The sequence below is a fragment of the Colobus angolensis genome, unplaced genomic scaffold (genome assembly GCF_000951035.1).
Source record: "Colobus angolensis palliatus isolate OR3802 unplaced genomic scaffold, Cang.pa_1.0 Scaffold53, whole genome shotgun sequence".
NCBI classification, from domain to species: Eukaryota; Metazoa; Chordata; class Mammalia; order Primates; family Cercopithecidae; genus Colobus; species Colobus angolensis.
The window spans coordinates 6819567-6845906 of NW_012118821.1; the positions used below are offsets into that span (position 1 = coordinate 6819567).

The window sequence follows — 26340 nt, forward strand, 5'->3', positions numbered from 1 at the left end:
CCCTGGATGGCCCTGACACCCGGCAAGCGCTGCTGGAGCTGCTGGGCGCCTGCCAGGAGGCACCACGCCCGCATCTGGGCGAGTTCGAGGCCGACCCGCGCGGCCAGCTGTGGCAGCGCCTCTGGGAGGTGCAAGACGGCAGACGGCTGCAGGTGGCCTGCGCACAGGTCGTGCCCGCCCCGGAGCCCCCGCTGCACCCGGTGGTTCCAGACTTGCCTAGTTCCGTAGTCTTCCCGGACCGGGAAGCCGCCCGGGCCGTTTTGGAGGAGGTAAGAGTTTCCAGCGCCCAGCGTGGCGTCTGAACCCTTCAGACCAGAGAACTGGACCAAGAGGCTGGTCTGTAAAGCCGGTTCTTGCCTGGGTGGTTTGCTTATTTCCGTTCGCAAATCAGGTAGGGAAGGTGTCCTGTATGCCAGGCAACTCTTTCAAGATTCTTGTTTGCAAGGATCTTCCAACCTGATGCGGAACATAGACCTACACCCGGCCACGCGATGCTTGCTGTAAAAGCATCCCACCAGCACTACGGAGGGAGTAAAGGGATTGCCGAGAGTAAGGGAAAGTAATGTCAGCTGGGAAGTAATTTTATTTGCTGATGATCACCATTCAAGGATCTTGGGGTGAAAAAGAAAATGCATGAGTTTAGGCGGTTTAAGAAATTTAGACTTAAATAGTGTTTACCTACCGACTGGTCATGAACCTTGTGCAGGTTACTCAACTACTCTAAGTTTTGCCCTTTGACTTGTGCAATTCCCACCTTGCGGTGTTGTGCTGATGATTAAGGAAACGTCTGACTCACAGCAGGTACTCAAAGAAAGAGACTGAAGATTCTTTCTGGTCGCAGGCTAGGCAGATTTCCTCCTGTGACACAGATGACCCCTGAGGATGCCCCATGGATCTTGGGAATATTTTCCAAGCTTACGGGACAGCGTTGTGGAGCAGTTTAGAGTGCAAGATCAACCACATGTATTTAAATTTAAACTCTGGCATTTATTAACTGTGTCACTTTGAGCAAGTTTCGTCAACTCTCTGCCTCAGTTTCCTTAATTCCTACGCTGAGAATTATAATAGTACCCCCAACCACCACCTCAAAGCTATCACAGAGATTGGCAACTGAATACTTGTAAAGCACTTAGAAGATTGCCTTGCTCAGAGCAAGCACATAAGTGTCTGAGCCTTGCTGTGAGTTGCTGTGAGCATGCAGTGAGATAATGCACATTGAGGAACTGGAAATTCCCAGCGGGATGCTGCTCTGCTGGCTTCGTGATTGCTGTGCTTGGCTCTTTTGCTCAGTCCCCTGAGTGGCTAGGAGAGGACATGCTGCAGATGCAGACTGCTGTCTCCAGCTCACTGTGTAGCTGATTTCCCATTCTTGTGACACTGTGTTCCCAGTGGGCCTGTAGTTCCATGTTGCTGTGTCACAGGACACTAATGATGTGCCTTGCCTGGCCTTTCTCAGAGCTGCTCAGTGAGGGCTGCATGCCACCGAGCCATCCAGAGAGGGACAGCTGTTTTGAGCCTCGGCTACTAGATATAAAATAAAACACTCCAGTCCATCCTAGCATCAAATACTCTGAATTTCCATGGTCTGGCACGTTCTCAGTATAAGTTAGGCCTATAAGCATGCGGCAATCTTGTGCTCAGCAATTTAGGTGTGATTTCTGCAAAAGCCCCCTGGCCTCATTGCTGACGGATAGACATTGTTTTACAGTGTACCTCCTTTATTCCTGAAGCCCGGGGGGTGCTTGACCTGGTCGACCAGTGCCCAAAACAGGTCCAGAAAGGAAAGTTCCAGGTTGTTGCCATCGAAGGACTGGACGCCACGGGTAAGATAATATTACCTTTTAGTTATAGGCAATGACACTAACTGATTAGGTGCAGAAACAGAAATACTTCCTGCAAAACAAAACTCTATATGGAGCCTTCTGTGTGCCCCTACTGTGTGGCAGGCCCTGTGCTAGGCAGGCCCTGGGATGCAGAGATGAATAAGAGCTTCAATATGAAGCAGCATGATGTGTGGTCGCAAACCCTCAGTGGTCTGGCGGAACAGAGGAAAGGCACTGAATCTGGCCTCTGTGGGCTTTGTGGGGTGGAGTGCGTGATACCTGGATTGTATTTTAAGTACAGATAGGAGTTAGTCAGGTGATGAAAGCAGGTAACATCCTCCAGACAGAAGAAATAGCATGGGCAAAGGTGCAGGGGCTTGAACCAGGGTAGTGTGTCCAGGAACCACAGGCAATTCAGAGATTCTTCTGGAGCAAAATGTGGAAGAACAAGGAAATGGAACAAAAAAAGCCTTCTGAGCTGTCAAACTGAGGTCAAAATACAATGTGTGCTCACATTAGCCCAAAGTACAAAAGGGGCAGAATTGCTGCTCCTGTGGCCCAGAACACACCAAGGGGAGGGTTGAAGCTGGAGAACTAGCATCCGAGTGGTTCAGCACAGGAGTTTCTCCTCCTGTGTAAACTTGAGGGCTACAGACTTTTAACAATATAAAAGGCAATTTCCATATAGAGGCACTTGTGTACCCAGCTAGGGAGATGTGGCCCATGTTGACCATCGTGGCTCCATATGAAGGATCGGGCCGTGTCCTGGCCTTCAGGGAGACCAGCTGTCATCACTCAGGTGTACTGGCTGTGCCCAGGACCAGTCATAGTTTCTTTCAGCTGCAGAGGGAATTGTAACACCATCAGTCCTTCAGTTGATGTGTTTTGTTGATCATTTATTTTGTACCCACAGCTAATTTAGATTTGGTGGGATTACAGGAGATATAAACATTCTGCCTCAACACAAGCATCCACACATACAAATGTTACAAGGAGATAGCGTAGAGTGGCAGAAAGAACACAGGCTAGTGGTTCTGTCTGCCCTGCATTTGCATCCTGCACCAAGGTCTGCCAGGAGGGCGAGTTTGGGTAAATTTGTTAACTTTTCCAGTGCTCAGTTTCTTCATCTGTAAGATGATTGAATAATAACTATTTTGCAGGGTCCCTGGGAGAATTAGGAGCATAACGTGCTGAGTACTTGGCTCCTAGTAGACACTGAGAAATGGTAGCTACTGTTAAGGCCCATCCTGACAACCCAAGAAAAAAAGAAAATAGATAGTTGGCAATGAAGTGTTAAGTGTGTGATAGAGAAACTTATAAATAAATCAAAACAGTAGGAGCTCAGAGAAACTAGTGCACAGTTTGCTGGAGTAGATCGTCTTCTCATCACCACCTGTCCTGAGCTCCAGGCAGCAGCTGAGAATTGTCAGATGGGCTCTGGGAAGGGGCTAATCTGTCACCTGAGGTCGTGCAAGGGGGAGTCAGAAAGTCAATGAGGCCTGAGCAGTGCCTTTGAGGAGAAGGCTGAAGCCTAAAGCAGATACAAAAGCTCTAAAGGCCAAGCCCAAAGGGGCAAGCACAGGAGTGAGTGGTAGAACCAGGCCTGGAAATTGGAAAGGGATTGCACAGAAATGGAAGCAGGGTATTAAGAAGGTAGAAAGAGAGGAGGGGCGAGGAGAGTCGCTGTGGATGCCAGGTGTGGGTTCATCAACTACAGACAGTAAGACAAGAGAAAGTCTTCAGGGTGGGGAACATGGTAAGAGGGTAAGCAGTAGCTGGGCTGCTGGGAATACAAGTCACACATAAAAGGGGCTCTTGTATCTAGACTCCCAATATCAGATTGGACCACTAACGAGAGTTTCTCCTCCAGGTTTCCTAATACCACACAGAGGAATCCTACCTTCCTATGGGTCTGTAGCTTTTTATAAAGAATCCTGTTATTTAGTCTGCTCATTTGATTTGCAGGTTGAGAGAATGTCTGTGCTCTTTCTACATCAATATTAACTTTTGGGCTGTGGTTAAGATGTATCTACTTCATGTATGATCCGCAGGTAAAACCACGGTGACCCAGTCAGTTGCAGATTCGCTTAAGGCTGTCCTCTTAAAGTCACCACCCTCTTGCATTGGCCAATGGAGGAAAATCTTTGACGATGAACCAACTATCATTAGAAGAGCTTTTTATTCTTTGGGCAATTATATTGTGGCCTCTGAAATAGCTAAAGAATCTGCCAAATCTCCTGTGATTGTAGACAGGTGGGTATAAAGATGCCTTGAATTAGGCATTTTCTCCCTAATATATAAGAGTGTGTGTGTGTGTGTGTGTGTATACATACATGTATATGCCAGGAAAAAAATTGTGTTTAAGTCAAACTGTATTATGATAATAATAGGAATTCTGCTTATGAATTGTTAATTACGTATACCAGGCACTGGCATTTGCTAGAGAATTACATATATAATAATACTAGTATCTGGAACTATAACTTGGGTAGGTGAATGTTAAATGCTATTCCCAGTTTACTGATGAGAACTGTAGATCTCAGAAAGGTAAAGTAACTTGCCAAGGTAAGCTGGAAATAGCATACTGGGGACATTAATGAGTCTATACTTTCAGTCATTCATTTGTTCATTGGCTTATTCAACAGATACTGGACACCTCCTGTGTGCCAAAGACTAGTCTCAATTCAGAGGATTCAATGATAAACCAGAGTATTAGTCCATTTTCATGCTGCTGATAAAGACATACCTGAGATTGGGCAATCTACAAAAGAAAGAGGTTTAATGGACTTAGAGTTTCATGGGGCTGGGGAGGCCTCACAATCATGGTGGAAGGTAAAAAGCACATCTCACATAGCGGCAGACAAGAGTAGAGAGCATGTGCAGGGAAACTCCCCTTTTTAAAACCATCAGACCTTGTAAGACTTATTCCCAATCATGAGAATGGCATGATAAAGACCTGCCCCCATGATTCAATTACCTCCCACCGGGTCCTTCCCACAATACATGGGAATTCAAGATGAGATTTGGGTGAGGACACAGCCAAACCATATCACTCCCTTCCTGGCCTCTCCCAAATCTCATGTCCTCACATTTCAAAACCAATCATGCCTTTCCAACAGTCCCACAAACTCTTAACTCATTTCAGCATTAACTCAAAAGTCCACAGCCAAAGTCTCATCTGAGACAAGGCAAGTCTCTTCCACCTATGAACCTGTAAAACCAAAAGCAAGTTAGTTACTTCCTAGATACAGCCATTACAAATGGGAGAAATTGACCAAAACAGAGGGGCTACAGACTCCATGCAAGTCTGAAATCCAGCTGGGTAGTCAAATCTTAAAACTCCAAAATTATCTCCTTTGACTCCATTTCTCACATCCAGATCATGCTGATGCAAAGGGTGGGTCCTCATGGTCTTGGGCAGTGCCATCCCTGTGGCTTTGCAGGGTATAGCCCACCTCCTTGCTGCTTTCACAGGCTGGTGTTATCTGCAGCTTTTCCAGGTGCACAGTGCAAGCTGTCAGTGTATCTACCATTCTGGGGTGTGGTGGACAGTGACTCTCTTCAAACAGCTCCACTAGGCAGTGCCCCAGTAGGGACTCAGTGTGGGGGCTCCAACCCCACATTTACCTTCCGCACTGCCCTAGCAGAGGTTATCCATGAGAGCCCCACTCCTGCAGCAAACTTCTGCCTGGACATCTCCGCATTTCCGTACATCCTCTGAAATCTAGGCAGAGGTTCCCAAACCTCAATTCTTGACTTCTGTGTACCTGTAGGCTCAATACCACACGGAAGCTGCCAAGGCTTGGGGCTTGCCCCCTCTGAATCAAGAGCCTGAGCTGTACCTTGGCCTCTTTTGCTCAAGGCTAGAGTGGCTGGGACACAGGGCACCAAGTATCTAGGCTGCACACACCAGAGGGACCCTGGGCCCACAAAACCATTTTTTCCTCCTAAACCTCTGGGTCTGTGATGGGAGGGGCTGCAGCAGAGGTCTCTGACATGCCCTTGAGACATTTTCCCCATTGTCTTGGTGATTAACATTTGGCTCCTCATTGCTTATGCAAACTTCTGCAGCCAGCTTGAATTTCTCCTCAGAAAATGGGTTTTTCTTTTCTGTCACATTGTCAGGCTGCAAATCTTCCAAACTTTTATGCTCTTTTCCATTTTAAAACTAAATGCCTTTAACAGCACCCAAGTCACCTCTTGAATGCTTTGCTGCTTAGAAATTTCTTCCACCAGATACCCTAAATTATCTCTCTCAAGTTCAAAGTTCCACAAATCTCTAGGGCAAGGGCTAAATGCTGCCAGTGTCTTTGCTAAAGCATAGCAAGTGTTACTTTTGCTCCAGTTCTCAACAAGTTCCTCATTTCCATCTGAGACCACCTCAGCCTGGATTTCATTGTCCATATCATTATCAGCATTTTGGTCAAAGCCATTGAATAGATCTCTAGGGAGTTCAACCTTTCCCACATTTTCCTGTCTTCTTCTGAGCCCTCCAAACTGCTCCAATCTCTGCCTGTTACCCAGTTCCAAAGTCACTTCCACATTTTGGGGTATCTTTTCAGCAGCACCCCACTTCTGGTACCAATTTACTGTATTGGTTCATTTCACACTGCTGATAAAGACATACCCAAGATTGGGCAATTTACAAAAGAAAGAGGTTTAGTGGATTTACAGTTCCATGTTGCTGAGGTCTCATAGTCATGGTGGAAGGTAAAAGGCACATCTCACATGGCAGCAGACAGGAGTAGAGAGCTTGTGTAGGGAAACTCCCCTTTTTAAAACCATCAGGTCTCATAAGACTTATTCACTACCATGAGAACAGTATGGGAAAGACTTGCCCCTGTGATTTAATTACCTCCCACTGGATCCCTCCAACAACATGTGGGAATTCAAGCTGAGATTTGAGTGGGAACACAGCCAAACCATAACAATGAGATAGATTATTCCCTACTTTCATTGAGCAAACTTAACATTTTAGGAGGAGAAAAGTATCAAGTGAACAAATACATAAAATAATATATAAGATGAGATAAGACAATATCAAAGCATGATAAATGCAGGGAAAAGGAAAAATCAAAGTAATGTGCAGAAAATGGCTAACCTCCCACTAGATATGGTTTAGGAAGGCCTGTCTGAGAAAGCACCATTAGTCAGAGCCCTGATTTTTTTAAAAAAAAGCCCAAATGTGAAAATTTCCAGGTAACAGAAAGCAGTGTGAAGAAAGGAATCTGCAAGAATGAAGCTAAGACTGAACTGAAATAAGCTAACATATCTGACAACTAGAAAATGGTCTGTGTTCTGGAAACATAGTAGATGAGGAGGTGCTTTGTGGATGAATGGGAAGAGGAAGGTTGGGGCAGATCTGTAGGGCCTGTAGGCCATGGCATAGAGTGGATTTTATTCTGAGTGCACTGGGGAGCCACTGGAATGTTTTTAATAAAGGAGAGACATAAACTGATATGTACTTTAAAAATTCATCTGTAAGAAATAGCTTTAGGTCAGGTGCAGTAGCTTCTGTAATCCAAGCACTTTGGAAGGCTGAGGTGGGAAGAGTGCTTGAGCCCAAGAGTTCAGCACCAGCCTTGATAACATAGTGAGACCTCATCTCTACACAAAATAATAAAAAAAAAAAATAGCTGGGTATGGTGGCGCCCAGTTGTAGTCCCAGCTACTTAGGAGACTCAGGAAGGAGAATCTCTTAAGTCCAGGAGGTCAAGGCTACAATCACAGAGCAAGAGGATGACAGAGCAAGAGGGTGACAGAGCAAGAGGGGCCTTGTCTCAAAAAAAGAATCCCAAAAACAATAAAACAAAAAGAAGAAAAAAATAGCTTTAAGAATACTATAAGAAAGAAGAAAGAATATGACAAGTAGGTCATACTGAACTTACATCACAATGGCACAGGGATGAAAAGATTGCAGTCACTGTGAGATTCCATTTTACTCCCATCTGGATTTCATTTTACTCCCATCTAGTTGGTGGAACTACTGTAACTAAAAGTTTCCTCATATGATATGGATCAACAGAAACTCTCATATGATGCTGGTCCGAGCATATCATATGATACTGGCATAATCACTTGGAGAGCAGTTTGAGAAGATGTAGCAAAGTGGAAGATTGCTCCTGCCTGTTGAAGAAACACTCACAAAAGTTTCTTTCAGCTTCCTTCATACTGTTGCAAAATTTGAAAAACCTAAAGCCCATCAACAGGAGAAATCATGAATAAATACCAGCATATTTATAAGGTGGAGAAGCATACAGCAGCGGTGTAAATATGTTGTGCAATGCATGAGAGCGCACACATTACAAAACCATAATGTTGAATGAGAATGTCAAGTTGCCAAAAGATGTTCAGCAGAATACACTCGCAGTTACTCATACTGCAAAGAGTAGAGAAATGAAAGGATGTTGAACAACAGATTTAAGAAAGTTGTTCTCTGGGAAGTAGAGATAAATGTGGTTGAGAAGGAGTTCAGAAGGACTTCGATTGTGATTGGATTATTTCTTAACATTTCTTGAATGTTCATTGTCTCCAAAGATTTACTTATTTTTGTAAACATAAGCAATTGCATTGAAGTATGGCATAGTTGGTAAATAACATTAATCATAAATGTAAATCTCAAGGAATTTCAAGAAGTCAACACAGTCAAGTCACCTGTACCCAGATCAAGAATGAGAGCCTGCCACAGCCCCTACACCCCTGTTCTGCCCCCACCCAGTCATTGCCCATTTCATCCCTAGGGGTGGTGACTGTCCCAACTGACATAGCCATACATTAGTTCTGCCTGTTCTTAAACTGCCTACAAATGCAACTGTTTGTTAGGTGTGGAGTTCTGTTTGTGCCTGACTTCTTTCATACCACATGTGTTTTGAAGATTTGTCTCTGTTATTGTGAACTAAATTTCATACATTTTTGGTGCACATATGGATGCCATTCTGTTGCATAGGTTCCCAGGAACAGAACTGCAGGGGCATGGGGTTTGTGGCTGTTCAGGTTTGGTAGGTGTTGCAAAAAGTATTCTGAAGGGATTGATTGAAAGAATGTTGAGTCTCCTCCCCTCCCAACAGCAGTGTTTGTCAAGTCCCTGTGACTAACAACCCTGTTGACATTTAGTATTAGCAGGTTTTAATTTTGACTCCTCTAGCTTTTACACTTGTTCCTGGTGGGTAAGCTGGTCACTGAAAAGCTGATTTGTGATATCGGGACACAGAACTACTACTCCTTTCTTGAAACTATGTCTTTCTCTGTACGCTTTTCTGTATGTCTGAAATGTTCCATCAAGAGACCGCCCTGAGTGCATGTGGAGAATAAAGTGTGTGGTAGGGGAGGGGCAGGAAAGGAAAAAGAATCAGCTAGAAGGCTGTTGCTACAGTCCAGACTGTGATGGCCCATGAGTCGTTTTAACCCTGGGATGACAATGGGGATGGCAATGGGGATAACACAATAAGAATTTCAAAGTTGGCAAGTTATGTGGAATCTTAGGATGAACTGAGAAGGATACGAAATCTCGATCATTTATGGGAATGCTTTGCCTGGAAAATGTTTTTGCCCTATTGTTAATGTGCCCAATGTTATCATATGTGATATCTGTATTAGTTCATTCTCACACTGCTATAAAGACATACCTGAGACTGGGTAATCTATAAAGAAAAGAGGTCTAGTTGACTGACAGTTCCGCGTGGCTATATGGGAGGCATGGCTGGGGAGGCCTCAGAAAGCGTACAATCATGGCAGAAGTTGAAGAGGAAACAATGGCAACAGGAGAGAGAGAGAGAGAGAGCCAAAGCGAGCAAGCCGGGGGAAGTGCTACACATTTTAAACCCCCAGATCTTGTGACAACTCACTCACCATCACGAGAACAGCAAGGGGGATGTCTGCCCCCATGATCCAATCAACTCCCACCAGGCTTCATCTCCAACAGTGAGAATTAATAGGTTGGTTCAAAAGTCATTGTGGGTTTTGATATTATTCTAAATGGCAAAAACTGCAATGACTTTTGCACCAACCTAATACACTTTGGCAGGAGATTTTGGTGGGGACAAAGAACCAAACCAAATTGAATCTTTTTTGATACAGTCCTGTATCAAAACTATTTAAAAAAACTATATCACACTGTTACTATAAGATAAATATCTAATTCTTATCAGACACTGGTTATAACTAAAGCCGGATCATCGCAAATTTTAATAACAGAATACAGGACAGCACTGAAAAGGACTGAAAAGCACTGAAAAAACTAAGGTTTTCCCAGCAGGGTATGACTTTCGAGGTACATTATTTCCTAGGATGCCTGCGGATCCTGAAGCAGCACTGGCTACTGTGTGCAGGCAGGGATTTCTGTGCTCTGTTCCCCAGTTTTCTGATCTGTTAGGTGGGGATACTCATGCCCCCTTCACTTCCTACGGTCAGGAGTTGTGATGAAGATTCAGTGAATAGATGTGTGTGGAAGTGCCCTGAAAATAGGAAATTGCTATTAAAATATAAAGCATTATAATATGAGCTGTGTATGTGTTGGCAAATTGCTTTTGATTTGAACTAATGTGGCTTCCCTGACGGCAGGATTGGAGAATATTCAAGAGTGGGAAGCGTCTGAAATTGATGGGCTAAGGGTGTGATTATTTAAAACAAGCAGCTGTATTGTCAGTGGGAGAACTCTATAGAAAACAGGTCCCTAATTCTTCCCTTGATTTGTCTTCTTTGTGTGTGTGAATTGTCTGCAATTTAGTTCTTTAAAGAAATGCTGTATCACCTTGTCAGATGAAAAGAAAAGAGCAGTTATTTGTTGTCTTTGTGGGTTTTGTTCATGTTTAAAGATTTTAATGAAACCCATTTTAGACAATACCATCATCTAGCTGAAAAATATGAGAGACAGTAATTTTTAACGGGACTGTGGTTAGGGTTGGAGACTTAATCACCCCTATTACCTTGAAAAATCTATTCTTGCTGGTGATTTTTCTACAATAAAGAAGACTTTAAAAATAAGATGATATCAGACTCTGTATTCATCAGTGGGCATTTAATTCAGTGAATCTGGAGCATGCACAGACCATGGTGTAAATTATAGTTTAAGTACCAGAAAAAGAAAACTGAGACCCTGATTGGCTTTTTTGAGCTTGCGGGACAAAATCCGTCTGACAGAGAAGCTGAAAGTACAGTTTGTGAGTAACAGGAGTTGGGTAAGTAACACATAGGAAGGTGTCCAGGCAGAACTCACAGGAGCTCGCAGTGGCCTAAAGCTCTCAGAGCACACTTTTGGAGGTGAGCAAGGGCTTTGAAGGATAAATGCTGTCGGGATTATCAACTCACAAGTGAATTTTTTACTTGCATCCTTTTCAGTGCTGTCCTGTATTCTGTTATCATAATTTGCAATGATCTGGCTTTAGTTATAACCAGTGTCTGATAAGAATTAGACATTTATCTTATAGTAACAGTGTGATACAGTTTTTTTTAAAGCACAGAGGTCCAGAGGAGAGGTTGCAACAACTATGGAAGGAAAACAAACCTTGCATGATCTCTGTTTTCCAGATCAGGAGATTGAGGCTGTATCAGCTAAGATGACTTTTACCTACATCTACAAAACAAGTGGGGCGGGGGGCACAGGCAGAATGACGCACAGTTCAGATGACACAGGGAATTTATTATGTGGATACCACTGTGTACTTTCCACTGTGGAGAGGAGTTCCTCAATTCTAAAATGATCAAAATTTTAGGATTTTAAAGAATTGGGCCAGGCACGGTGGCTCACACCTGTAATTCCAGCACTTTGGGAGGCCAAGGCGGGTGGATCACCTGAGGTCAGGAGTTTGAGACCAGCCTGGCCAACATGATGAAACCCCATGTCTACTAAAAATATAGCTGGGCGTGGTGGTGCATGCCTGTAATCCCAGCTACTTGGGAGGATGGGGCAGGAGAATTGCTGGAACCTGGGAAGCAAAGGTTGCAGTGAGCTGAGATCGTGCCACTGCATTCCAGCCTGGGCAACAGAGTGAGACTCCATCTCAAAAACACCAAGAGCAAAAAAACAAAAAAACAAAGAACTGAAGGTGGTAATTTGAAAATACAGATGAGGAGGGGCCCCTGGGTAACTCTACGTTGGAATGTTTATATCATAAATATTGATTGTTGGCGATGGTCTTTTTATATTGGATCTGAATTGTCCATTTAATCACTTAAAATTGGAAGATGGCATGAACAGGGCAAGAGTATAATACGCTATGCCAATGAATGAAATCGTTCTAATTCGTTTATTCATTTATACACCCAAAGAACATTCATTCTTTGCGTATCTATTATGTGCCAGACATGCATTACTAAAAATTATTTCCCACTCAAGAAATGAGCTAATGGAGGAGACAATAGATATTACACTTGTAACAAGTAGCTCTAATTTGCAACGAGGAGTTTTTCAGTAGAGTCACGTTTAAAGAATTTTGAGAGCACAGAGGAGAAAACAATCAATTCTGCTTGGGGGCTTCCTAGGAGTCTGAAGGGAAGGAGAGTTTTGCTGGTGGAGAACATCACTCTCACCAGAGGAAAAGGTAAGCAGGTACAGACCAGGAGGGATGATCTGGGTCTTACCAGGAGACCAAGCATTTCCTGTAGGTAGGAGGAAGCCACTAGGCATTTTTAAATAGAGACTGATTTGAGTTTTGTTTATGGTAATGACTTTGTTTTCCTCCCCCCAAGTTACTTTTTAAAACAGCCAGCAGAAAGAGCGACTGACTTGCTCAGTGAGGACTTTCGTGGAGCTGGGCAGGATGTATTTGTCTCCCTGTCTCATACTGAGGCACCATCAGCAGACTGGATAGTTGGGAGAAACAAAGAGACTTCTGCCCCAGGGGTCCCAGAAGGTGAATTTCATTGGCAAGTTCAAGGTGAAAACAGTGTAGGAACTGACACGCCTTTCAGGTTTTTAGTCTGCCAAGACACAGCCCTTAAATACAAATGAACTGCCAAACAGGTTCATCGTCCCCTATCACCCTCCATTCTTTCATAGAGGAACTCGGACAGCAGGACCAAAAAGATGTGATGGTGGAGGCCACGCTAAATGGTAGTTTGAGATACATCAGTGGAGCTGTGTGAAGAACACACTGCATTATTACTGTTGTCAATTTTATGTTTTAAACAATATTGTATAACATTTTTTAGTTTATAAAATTTAATTTTATTTAACTTATACAATACTAGAAAACCGTCTGTAGAGCCAAACCTGGTCTCATCATTCCCGGCTGCTGATTTTCAGATGCTACTTTGACTTCTTCTGCAGAGAACTCACTACCCCATTCCTTCTCAGGTACTGGCACAGCACTGCCACCTATGCCATAGCCACCGAGGTGAGTGGGGGTCTCCAGCACCTGCCCCCAGCCCATCACCCTGTATACCAGTGGCCAGAGGACCTGCTTAAACCTGACCTCATCCTGCTGCTCACCGTGAGTCCTGAGGAGAGGTTGCAGAGGCTCCAGGGCCGGGGCATGGAGAAGACCAGGGAAGAAGCAGAACTTGAGGCCAACAGTGTATTTCGTCAGAAGTAGGTGTCCCAATGCAATGTGAGCGGCATCTCCTGAAGGGAGATGAGCCACTGGCACTGGCTTTAGGATTGTGAGGAAGTGATACTGTTTCCAGTTTTCAAATGCAAGAGGCAACATCCTCTAAGTTACTTCATCCCCTTCCAATGGGCTTGTCCCGACAGGTCTGCAGCATTGTTATCTTAAAGCAAAGGTCATCAGATTAGGGATCAGACCCTGCCGCTGATCCTGGCTGTGCTAGGAGCAGCTGCACCTGGGTAAGACAGTAAGTGACTGTGCCTCAGTTTCCCCAGTCATAGCAAAATCACACAGAGCACTAGATAATGAGCTCACAGTAACATTTACCTATTAGATACTTCCCATGTGTCTGGCATTTTACTGATGTTATGTCATCCTTGCAAGGAAAACATTAGCTGCATTTTACAGTTTACAACTTTAAGGCTTAAAGGATTAAATGATTTGTCTAAATGTACATAACTATTCAGTAGTAAAACTGGGATTAAAATCTTTCTGATTTTGCAGCCAGTGTTTTTGTTTTAATTAGAAAGTTATAAACACGACAGCAGAAGAGAGTCTGGCCAGGCCTCCTGCCTCATGACTGAGTATGAATCAGTTCTACAGCACTGCCTTTAAAAACTGAAGCAGAAATATTTTCTCTAACTAAACAATGACAGCTCTGTTACCATAACATAGTAATGTTATGAATAATGGTAGCTGCTGTGGGTTAAGATACTGTGCTAAGCAGTTGACTTGTATTAATTCCGTTAAACTTCAGTGAACATTTGCAAGGGAGGTGTGGTTTCAGTCTTCATTTTGCAGAAGCGGAAACTGAGACATGGAGGATAAGAGATTTGACCAATTCACTTGGCTAGGAAGTAGTCAAGCAGAGTTGTGAGTGCAGACGATCCACCTCGACACCCCTGTTTTAACCGCAGTGCTGTGAGGATTCCATAAAGATATACGCACTAGTCACTCTGTGCGTGAAGGCTAGCTAGCATGAAGGCTAGCTAGCATGGAAAGGATATGTAGATTTCTGGCAAAATATTGGAAGAGTCCCATGCATATATTAAGGACTCTGGATTGTATGAAAATTATGCAGGGCACAGACTTGGGGGAAATTTGCCACTGAACAAATTACCTAAATTCTTTGAGCTTCATTTGCCTTCTCTGCAAAAGAGGGATGACAGTAGTCTCCCTCCTAAGGTCACTTTGAGAACTAAATGAGAAAAATCATGCAAAATGCTAATGCTTGGCGGAAAACAGGTATTCAACAAATGCTAGCTATTACACATTATTATTCATTTATTATTTATTAAACAAAATGCATCAACGTCTTCTGTGGGCAAAGCTAGTTACAGTGAGATAAATGACATGGGAAGCTTGCTTCAAGCTGTTTATGCTATGGTAGGAAACGAACATTAATGCAAATAGCTGTGTGAAAAAGTAGACCAACTCTTTGTGTTTTGCCTGTCCCCAGGGTAGAAATGTCCTACCAGCGGATGGAGAATCCTGGCTGCCATGTGGTTGATGCCAGCCCCTGCAGAGAAAAGGTCCTGCAGACGGTATTAAGCCTAATCCAAAATAGTTTTAATGAACTGTAGTTACTCTGGCCAGGTGCCATGTCTAACTAGATTAGATGTTGTTTGAAACATCTACATCCACCATTTGTTACGCAGCGTTCCCAAATTTCTGTTGTACAAGTATGTTGTGTGGCAGAAAATTGGAGACCAGGCATCTTAATTTTACTTCAGCCATCATACCCTCTTCTGACTAATGGACCTGTCATCACAAAGGACCCTCTCATCATGTTCCAGTGAGAGGCCAGCAATTGCTTTCTTCCTGGCATAGTAAACATTTTCTTGGAACATATGTTTCACTTCATCACTACCAAATCTCTGGAAGACCTGTCTTACTCAGGCAGCATGAGGTGTACAGAAGCAGCAGAGAAGATCTTCCGGATCAGCAGAGAACCTCCGGAGCCCCTCCTTCTCCTACACTGGCATGCTGATGAGATCGTGACGTGCCTAGCATTGGCTTCTTCCACATCTGGTTGCACTCATCATGATGGGCTCGCTGCATCTCCCTCAGTCCCAAATTCTAGAGCCAAGTGTTCCTGCAGAGACTGTCTATATGTCCTGGCTATCCAAGGACACTCCTGCAGGGCCATTTTTGGGTAAGGAACACTTACAAAGAAGACATTGATCTTGTGTCTGAGGCTCAGAGCCCTTTTGGTAGGCTTCTGAGTCATATATAAAGACATTCAAGCCAAGATGTTCCAACCGCAAATATACCAACCTTCTCTGAATTATATTTTGCTTGTTTACATTCCTTTTCTTTTTTATCTAAAGTATGGCCCTGAATAGAATGCACATTTTCCATTGAACTGGATGCATTTCATTTAGCCAATCCGGTAATTTATTTATATTGATCTATACATAATATATGTTTCCTCAGCGTAGGAGCTATGATTCACTAATTAAAAGTGGAGTCAAAACGCTAAATGCAATGTTTGTTGTGTATTTTCATTACACAAACTTAATTTGTCTTGTTCAGTAAGTACAGTGGATCTTGGAGTGGGATTTCTTGGTAAATTACCTTGCACTTGAATGTCTCATGATTACATATGAAATCGCATTGAGATATCTTTAGATAGAAAAAAGTAGCTGAGTGAAGGGGAAATTACAGAGCTATGTGGCTTTAGGGAGTAGGTTGAACCAGGTGATTACCTAAAATTCCTTCCAGTTCAAAAGCAGATAAAACTGTAAATTATTTTATCCTATCTACCATTTCTTAAGAGGACATTACCCCCAAATAATTAAATTTAAGGCTTTATCAGGTTTGCATATAGAATATTAAATTCTAATAAAGTTTCAAGTTAATGTCATAGGATTTTTAAAAGAGCTATAGGTAATTTCTCTATAATATATCTATGTATATTAAAGTGTAACTGGTTTCAGTTGAAAGTTTTTTTTTTTTTTTTTTGAGACAGAGTCTCGCTCTGTCCCCCAGGCTGGAGTGCAGTGGCCGGATCTCAGCTCACTGCAAGCTCTGCCTCCCGGGTTCGCGCCATTCTCCTGCCTCAGCCTCCCGGAGTAGCTGGGACTACAGGCGCCCGCTACCTCGCCCGGCTAGTTTTTTTTTTTTTTAGTAGAGATGGGGTTTCACCGTGTTAGCCAGGATGGTCTCGATCTCCTGACCTTGTGATCCGCCCGTCTCGGCCTCCCAAAGTGCTGGGATTACAGGCTTGGAAAGTATTTTAAAGCTGATAAATAGCATTAGGGTTCTTTGCAGTGTGGTATCTAGCTGTATTATTGGTTTTATTTACTTTAAACATTTTGAAAAACTTATACTGGCAGCCTAGTAAAACAAACAATTAATGTATCTTTATGTCCCTTGCACATGAATAAACTTTGCTGTGGTTTCCTAGTCTGTGCTGTCATCCTGGGTACATATTGATTTGTCTGAAAAGTGCTTTTTCAGTTCCCCTTTTAATATTGTGATATAAAGGAGGGAAATTTTGGTAAAGGAAGTTGAAAGGTGTGAGCTGGCAGGCTAAGTGGAATTTGTGGTCAAAGTGCTTTTGGAGAAAGGGGAGGGCTATTGTTTGATTTTAAATATCATTTCATCATTACAAATATTAAAGACTTTTTGTAATTCATTCTTTGTACACCTGGACTGGTGCATTGGCTGGGAAGAAGGGAATTCATTAGAAGGATGATTAATAGTTGACCTTTAACTCTCACCCTTTACTTACATTTCTGAGGCTTCTTGTCTATTGCAATCTAGTTTCCTTTCACAGAGGGCCTAGCTGTCAAGTGGGATTGGAAGGTCCCAGGGCAACTGAAGGTTTCTGACTGGGGCTACCCCCTCAGTGTTATCTGAAGGCCCTTGGACTAACTCCAGTCCCCTACAGCCCATCAGGGAATCAGCACAAAGACTTCCACTCTTTTCCTATTGCATTTTCCTTCTTTCTTCTTGTGGCTATCATGTCTCCTACCTCTTCTTTGTATGCAATGTTGTGGGTATTTTTGTAACCCAGGGATATAATCTCCCTGAGTAGAGTTAGTTTGTGTGTTAGTAATCAAGAATATAATTCAAAGAGTTGTTTTTGTGATTTCCTGGAAACAGGGAATTCAAGACTTCACTCTAAATTTTCACCTAGTAAGGGCCTTTCTATCCCACAATAATAGACATTCATGGCACCATATGGGAGGATCTTTCACCTGGAGTGAATATCTTCCTCTCCGTTTGGGTTGTGTTTTCCTCCAATATAAGAGTTCAGTATTGTCCAGTGAATTTAAGCAGTTCTTTTATGAGAGAAGTTAATTTTGTTATGGTGGGGGGCTTGCTCTGGGGGCAACCTATCAAACCCCAAATCTCTCCTTCTAACTTTTGCCTGAAAAGAATTTGGAGTCAGAGTTTTTACCTAACATTTCTAACCCTACAGTGCCACCTAGTAGAAAGGGATTTTTTTCTGTGGGGAGCCTTGTCATTCCTCTGCCCCAAACCTCTTGTTTGCCAATTCTTTTCCCTTTTATGTACCTCTTTCAGTGATCAGACCCCATGTCCTATTTGTAGACCAAAAAAAAAAAAAAAAAAAAAAAATCTGCTTTCAACAGTTGGGAGGTAGCCATCCTGATTAGACAGATCTTAGCTTCAGTACTGTCCCCATCAAAGGAATGGCAGCCATTCAATTCTTACACTCATTTGAGGCACCTGTTCTGCATTCAACTACAATGGGATTTTTTTAAAAAAAGAATTTTATGTTTGGGTGTTAATCAGTCCCATCCTGTGGAATTCTGATTTTTCACTGGGGCCATAGCAAGGGAAGCCACAGGTGGTATTAGGACATTCCCTGCATTAAAGAGTCTTGCCCAAACCCAACTACTACATAATCTCTCCTAGGCCTCTTGGGGTTCCTTGAGAGCCTTTTGGGCTGAGTGGGTCTAGGAATCCAGCAGGGTGGAAAGCTAGAGCCTTATGCAGGTAAGCATGACTAGCCCTGCCTACTGGCTCATCTGGATCCATGGGTGAAGGATATGCTTGCATCCATGGGGAGGCACCTATGATGGCTGCAGGGACCCAGAGGAGAGAAGAAAGTAGAAGGGGAATGCCTTTTCTCTCTTTCCGTCCACCCTGGGTAGCACAGAAAGGAGGAAGGGGACTGAGTGATGCCTTGCCTCCCATCTCTTATTGGATGGATAACAAACCATCTGCAGTCTGTACTCCCTTCTAGTGCATTCTGAATCAGTGGAACTCCTTTGACCCTGAGGCTCTGGTGATAAAATGGCTCATATTCTATTGTACAAGGACATGGTCTTTTTACCATCTTGGGGATGAACAAACCTGGCCTTCTAAGGGAAGTCTTTTTTTATGTACTATTCAACAACTAGATATTTTCTGTAGGTGGGAGGGTACATGGTCCAAGGTTTACTATGTACAAGCTTTCTTTGCCCTGCGAGACAACCCAAATCTTTGTAAGCATTGTACAGTTGACCCCACACTCGGGGCAGCCATGTCAGACAAGCCTACAAAAGAAAATTCCCCAAAATCAAAGAGTCAAACCCTTTGGGGAATCCTCAAATGCAACTTCCATGTGCCCTACCTGCCTCACTTATTTTGGACTCCCAGTAGCCAAATCATTAGTTCCTCTGGTTGTGCCACTTAAGAAATTCCCAACTTTAGACAGGTTCTCTGATGACCCTGATAGATGTATAGAGTCTTTCCAAAATTTAACATGTTTTATCTTACATGGAGAGATGCTATGCTACTTTTAAGCCAAACCCTAACTGTTTCAGAAAAGCAGGAAGCCTTACAGGAAGCAGAAACATTCAAAGATGAACAATATATCTCCTATAGCCAGTCTAAAAGTTCAGAAGGGAAGAAGTCTAAAAGAAGGGAGGGCAAAAGAGAAAAGGAAGGTGAACAAGTAGCAGAATCTCTATTACCAATAGGGAGGGAGGCAATATTCCTTGAAAATCCCAAGGAATGCCAATGATCCTATAGATTAGTTGAATAGAAAACACTTTCAGATGTGTATACTGGAAGGCTTGAGAAGGACCAGTACCAAATCTCTTAATTATTGTAAATTATCCATGATAGATTAAAAACCAGATAAAAATTTCTTGTGACACATTAGTGAAACACATCTCCCTATCTCCTCATTCAGTTGAGGGAAAGCCAATCTTAAAAGATGAGTTTATTACCCAGGCAGCCCCTGATATCAAAACGAAGTTGCAGAAACTGGCCATAGATCCAGATAGTACTCTAGAGAACCTCTTGAAAATGACTACTTTGGTCTTTTACAATACAGTCCAAGAGGAAGCCCAGGAGAAGAAGAGGAAATATGAGAAAAAACAGAGGCTCTAGTGGTCACATTAGAGGCCTATAAAATCCAGAATCCCTGAGGTGCATTTGCTAATCACTATCACTGTGGCAAACTGGGGCACTTCAAAGGGGTTGCCCAGACAGCAAGAAGAAGCCACCTCAACCCTGTTCACCCTGTGGTGGAGACCACTGGAAGTCAAACTGTCCCTGGAGACATAGGTTGTTAGGTCCAGAGCCAGTCTCCCAGATGGTCCAGCAGGACTGATGGGTCCTGGGGCTTAATTTCTTGGCTCCAGCAACTCGAACTGCCATTACTATCCAGGATTCCTGGGTGATTCTGGATGTAGAAAGGAGAAAGGTAGACTTCCTTCTGGACACCAGAGCCACCCTCTCTGTTCTCTTCTCCAGTCCTGGCCTTCTCTCCTCCCATAGCACAACCATGGTGAGCGTCTCAGGAAAGTCTTTAGCCCAATATTTTTCATATCCCCTTAGTTGTAGTAGCGGGGAACTGCTATTTACTCATGGCTTTTTAATCATGCCTGAGAGTCCCAGTCTTTTACTAGAGATATTCTAGCCCATATGGGAGCCACCATCCCTATGGTTCCAGCACAGACTGTTTCTCCCCACTTAGTAGAAATCAATATTAGCCCAGGGGTGTGGGCAAATCACGGGAAAATTGGCCAGGCTGCAACTGCTATCCTAGTCCAGATTCACCTTAAGGATCCCACTTCCTTCCCTAACTAGAAGCAGTACCCCCTAATGCAGTACCCTCAAAAAGACTATAAGCCATCATTAATAATTTAAAAGCACAGGACCTTCTTGGACCCTACAACAACCCTTTTAACACCCCACTATTAGGGGTACAGAAACCCAGTGGGGAATGGATGCTAGTTCAGGACCTCCATCTCATTAATAAAGCTGTAATTCCAATCCATCCAGTGGTTCCTAATCCTAATACTTTGCTAACTCAAATGCCTGAGAGAACTAAATGGTTCACAGTTTGGGACCTAAAGGAAGTCTTTTTCTGAATGCTATTGCATGCTGACTCCCAATATTTGTCTGCTTTAGAGGATCCCTCCAGTCAGACTACCAAGTTGACTTGGACAGTACTGCCTCAGGGGTTCAGAGACAGCCCCCACTTGTTTGGGTATACATTATCAGAAGACCTGTCTGAATTCTCTCATCCTCAGATTAAAGGTTTACAATATGTAGATGATATTCTCCTCTGTGTCCCAACTGAGGGACTTTCTCAAAAATGCACTTAAGCTCTTCTTAATTTTCTAGCAGGTAGGGGATATAAAATTTCCAAATCTAAAGTTTGGCTCTGTCAAACTTCAGCAAGGTACCTACATCTAGTCTTGTCAGAAGGGACCAGAACATTAGATGAGAAGAAGATTCAGCCTATTTCCTCCTTTCCCCTTCCTCAAACCCTCAAACAGCTAAGAGGATTTTTTTTTTTCAGACTGTGGATACCTGGGTACAGTGAAATAGTTCACCCTTTATATCATCTTATAAAAGAAATTCAAGTAGCTAAAACTCACTCACTGATCTGGGAACCTAAGGCTCAGAAGGCCTTTGATCAGCGAAAGCAAACTTTACTTAAAGCATCAACCCTCAGTCTTCCCATAGGCAGGGCATTTAATCTGCATATCTCAGAAAGGAAGGGGATAGCTTTTAGAGTCTTAACTCAGGCCAGAGGTCCAGCCCAGCAGTTGCAGTGGTCGCTTTGCCAGTGCCAGAAATGACTAAGTTGACCATGGGGAAGGACCTAACTGTTTAGACTCCCCATAATGCAGCAGGACTGTTATCATCTAAAGGAAGTCTCTGGCTAATGAATAATTGCCTCCTCAAATATTAAGTTTTGCTGCTGGAGGGATCTGCAGCTCAGTTAAAGGCCTGTCCTTGCCTGAACTCAGCCACTTTCCTTCCAGATGAAATTGGAGAACCTGAACATGATTGTGAAAAAAATAGTGATGCAAACCTATGCAGCCAGAGAGGACATCCAGGAAACTCCTCTAGAAAACTGAAACTGGGCTCTCTTTACAAGTAAAGCTCTACTATAGAACAAGGAACCTGTAGGGCAGGGTATGCAATAGTCACCCTGGATGACATCATTAAAAGCGCACCTCTCTCACCAAGTACAAGTGCTCAATTAGTTGAATTGCCGTCATGAGGGTGCTTGAACTAAGCAAAGCTAAGGCAGTTAACATATGTATGGATTCTAAGTATGCTTTCCTGGTTCTTCATGCTCATGCTGCTATTTGGAAAGAAAGACACTTCCTGAATGCTAATGGGTCTTTCGTTAAATACCATTAGGAAACAGATTGTTGTCCTCAGTTTCCTTCTGCAGGAAGTGGCAAGTAGACATTGCGAAGGACGTCAGAAGGGGATGGATGAAATAGCTGAAGGAAATAGGCTAGCAGACCAAACAGCTGAGTCAGCAGTAAGAAGAACCCCCCCCCCGCCCCCCGCCCAAGGTCCCAGCACACTTGAAGCCTCTGTAATTTGGGAGGGCTCCATAAGGGAAATAAAGCCTCGGTATTCCCCTGCAGAGATAGAACGGGCCACCTCTCGAGGATGCACTTTTCAGCCCTCAGGATGTTTACACTCAGAGGATGGCAAATGTTATTTGTCAGTCTCCAGTCGGTGGAAAGTTCTTAAGATCCTTCACCAAACTTTTCACTTGGGAAAGAACAAAGCTCATCAACTAGCCCAGAGGTTGTTCTCGGGTAAATATCTACCAAAAACAGTCAAACAAGTTGTTAATGCTTGTAAGATCTGCCTCAAAAACAATCCCCTCAACAAATGGCATCTCCCCATGCCCAGCAACTCAAAGAATGGGAAATTGCCCAGGGGAGGACTGGCAAATGGATTTTACCCATTTTCCAAAGATAAGGGGAATTCAGCAACTCCTGGTATGGGTGGATATGGATGGATACCTTCACTAACTGGGTAGAGACATTTCTATGTCAAACAGAAAGGCCTCTAAGCTGATAAAAGCACTAGTCAATGAAATAATTCCTCGCTTTGGACTCCCTAAATACCTCCAAAGTGACAATGGCCCCCCATTTAAGGTGGCTGTTACCCAGGGGGTCTCAAAAGCACTGAGCATACAATATCATCTTCATTGTGCTTGGAGACCACAGTCTTCAGGGAAGGTGGAAAAAGCAAATAATATCATTAAGAGACACCTCAAGAAACTCACCTCCTCTAAACTGCTTGTCTTCCTATAGCCTTAGTGCAGGTGAGGAACACCCCTTCAAATTTAGGGTCGAAGGGGTGTTCCTTCACCATTTTGAAATGGTGTATGGATGGCCTTTCCTTACCAATGATTTTATATTAGATCAGAGAACTGAATTGGTTAAACATGTAACCTCCCTGGACCATTTCCAGCGGGAATTAAAATAGCTATCAGAATTCCAACCCCAAGTACTAGGGCCACCTCTTTTCGACCAAGGAGACTTGGTACTGGTGAAGGCTTTTTCCTCTCTTTTCCCCTCTCTATGTCCTAGCTGGGAGGGACTTTATACCATCCTCTCCACCCACTTGGCGGTGAAGTTTGTGGGACTGGGCTCTTGGATTCATCACACTCAAGTCAAGGCCTGGAATGACCCCTGACATCCCAGAAGATCATCCCAGATATCAGTATGAAGCATTTGGGGATTTCAAACTGAAAATACAGAAGATAAGAAAATGAGTGAGAACTCTGTTCAGTTCAATCCCACCCTTACCTTACCAGATACCAAAGTCATTTCTACCTTTCTTCTTGAGATTTGCTGTTAGATATTAGAACTTTGTCATATACTTACAGGCGGATTTTGATTACCCATGGGATTATATTCATAACCTCATAAACCACCCCCACAAAAAATTATATATCTTGGTGAGAAAGATTTAAAATGGAACTTTATTACTTCACACATATGGGAATTGTACTCACCTTGCTCTTTGCAGTAGGACTATATACTGTGGCATCTTCTAAGTGGAATATTGGGAAAAGAGTCTCCATTGCCATAATATTTTGCTTAGTTATTATTCATATAGCAGGGATAGTAGTCACAGATAAGAGATAAACATGAAGATTCTGTTACTATCAAGTTTACTAGCATTCACTGTTAAATGTAGCAATGCCTCACATTCTTTGGCCCCTACAATATCAGATATTACCAATCCGTACAACAAGACTGATTACTGTGTTTGCCCTGAACAATTTACTCAGTTTAATAACACCAGTGGACTCTTTGATTATTCAGAACTCACCATCTTAAGGTTCCCTCTGATGACTTTACCTTCAACCATTAAGGACTTAATAGATATAAAGGGATACTATAGGTATAAACATAGTATGGCAGCATTTTTAACCCCACCCAGAAAGACACACCCCCTGAGGGTAAAACTCTCCCCCTTAGACTAGGTGAAGTTGATAGAATGATAACAAATGCCTCTCTCTGCTGTAAGAGCAAAGGAAAAGGACCATACTTGGGAAACCTTAAATATTGCAACACTATGCTTGTAACTGCTGAGAGCACAGAGATCTGGAGACTAAGAAGGAACAAGGGTGACACAAACATTGGGAGAGACTATGGAAAAATTTTAACAATCTAGCCAGACCTCCCAGGTGGAGTTCCCAATGGGAATGTCTACTTGGGCAGAAATGCCACCCCTTGCCAACCTTATTATCAGGTAATAAATAACACATGATCTTCCCCAAACATGCACACACATGGAAGCCTGGACCCTTGTATGATAGTTGATAATGACAGTGATCTGCAAATTTGTGGATGAACAGGGGATGTCTGGACCAACAGCCCCTGTAAGGAGGGCTGTCTAACATGGCTGGAACATATTTTGTCTCTGATCCTTTGAAACTATATTTACCAAAAAGATTCTTCCCTCCCGGCATGTAAAGCTCCAGACGGTACTGTGGATGACTATACTAAGTATGGATATCCTTATTCTAAAGACGCTCTAATTAGATGTAGGGAAGGCAACCTTTTAAGACCTGGACTAAACGTAGCTGGAACCCTCATGAATCACAACATAGAACCATCCTTTCAGGGAACAGGGCTTTACTTTCTCTATGGCTCCAGGCTACACTTAATCCTCCCCAGGCACTGGAGAGGAACATTTACTATGGGACAATGGTCTCCAATTTGTTATTTTTAAAGCCCACTGACAGGGTAGCATCGTTGGGTGACATCCACAATTTGGTCTCTTTTACGGAAAGTGCATTCCCTCACACATACCAAAACAGGAGATCACTTATCTCTATGACATCATACAGAGATTAAACTGAGAGAGAGACAGAACCGGCAAGGATATGCACATGGCAATCCTATATTAGAAAAACCAGGAATAAAATATGCAATAGCCAGAGGCCTATTTCGGCTTGGTGATATTCTCCTTCTTGAAAGATCAGTGCTTAATATTTCTATCGTGATGTAACAAGGGTGAAAGGTAACTGTCGGAGCCAAAAAGCCCAACAGCAGTCCACAAATTCTCTGGCCTCAGTGGTCATGAAAAATAGACAAATTCTTGATGTCCTTATGGCCGAAGTAGGGGGCACGTGTGCATTTGTAAATGAAACATGCTGTTTCTGGACCAACACTTCCAGTCAGGTAGAGGAGAATTTACAAGTGCTTAAAGACTCAATTAGAATCATTGACAAATTAGGGGAAAATGCAAACTCAGTTGGCTACAATCTCTTTTTAATGGATTCCAGTCTTTGTTTTGGACCTGGTTAGCTCCTCTGCTAGGACCTCTTTTTCCTGTATGTCTTGTGATAATGTTTGGACCTTGCATACTCAATGCTCTAACCAGAGAGATGGAGGAAAAGATGAATGGAGACTGGTACTCCCATGTGGAGAGCCACCACAGCCCTGGGCCCTGCCTCCTTGTACATGTGATGAGCACATTTCTACCTGGTTTAAGCCAGTCTTGATTTGGGTTTCTGATCCACACAGAGTTGAATGTATATTCTTTTACTTTTTGCACCAAGAACCTAGGACACCTTCACTAACATATGGGACTAAAATGTTGTTGTTGTTGTTTGAGAGAGAGTCTCACTCTGTCACCCAGGCTGGAGTGCAACAGCCTGATCTTGGCTCACTGTAACCTCCACCTCCCAGGCTCAAGCAATTCTTGTGCCTCAGCCTCCCAATTAGCTGGGATTATAGGCACATGCCACCATGCCCAGCTAATTTTTATATTTTCTGTAGAGGTGGAGTTTCACCATATTGCCCAGGCTGGTCTTGAACTCCTTGGCTCAAACAGTCCTTCCACCTCAGCCTCCCAAAGTGCTGGAATTACAGGTGTGAGCCATTGTGCCCAGCCAGTACTAAAACTATTTAAAAAGAACCTGTGAGGCTGGGTGTGGTGGCTCACGTCTATAATCCCAGCACTTTGGGGGGCTGAGGTAGGTGGATCACTTGAGGTCAGGAGTTCGACCTATAGTCCCAACTACTCGGGAGGCTGAGGCATGAGAATCACTTGAACCCGGGAGGTGGAAGTTGCAGTGAGCCGAGATGGTGCCACTGCACTCCAGCCTGGGCAACAGAGCAAGACTCCATCTCAAATAAAATAAAATAGGCCGGGCGCGGTGGCTCAAGCCTGTAATCCCAGCACTTTGGGAGGCCGAGACGGGCGGATCACGAGGTCAGGAGATC

The 26340-nt window shown here is 43.4% G+C and overlaps 1 protein-coding gene across 1 annotated transcript in view; it reads left to right on the top strand.

The window, feature by feature from the left end:
• The window catches only part of CMPK2 (cytidine monophosphate (UMP-CMP) kinase 2, mitochondrial), a 24458-nt gene extending 7684 nt beyond the window's left edge, over positions 1 to 16774 (top strand). Inside the window, exons 2-7 of the mRNA XM_011960981.1 lie at positions 1 to 269; positions 1709 to 1823; positions 3875 to 4076; positions 13117 to 13350; positions 14826 to 16304; positions 16591 to 16774. Coding sequence (XP_011816371.1) covers positions 1 to 269; positions 1709 to 1823; positions 3875 to 4076; positions 13117 to 13350; positions 14826 to 14949 — 944 coding nt within the window. The 3' untranslated portion in view covers positions 14950 to 16304; positions 16591 to 16774. The remainder of the gene's footprint in view (positions 270 to 1708; positions 1824 to 3874; positions 4077 to 13116; positions 13351 to 14825; positions 16305 to 16590) is intronic.
• The last annotated feature ends 9566 nt before the right edge of the window (positions 16775 to 26340 follow it).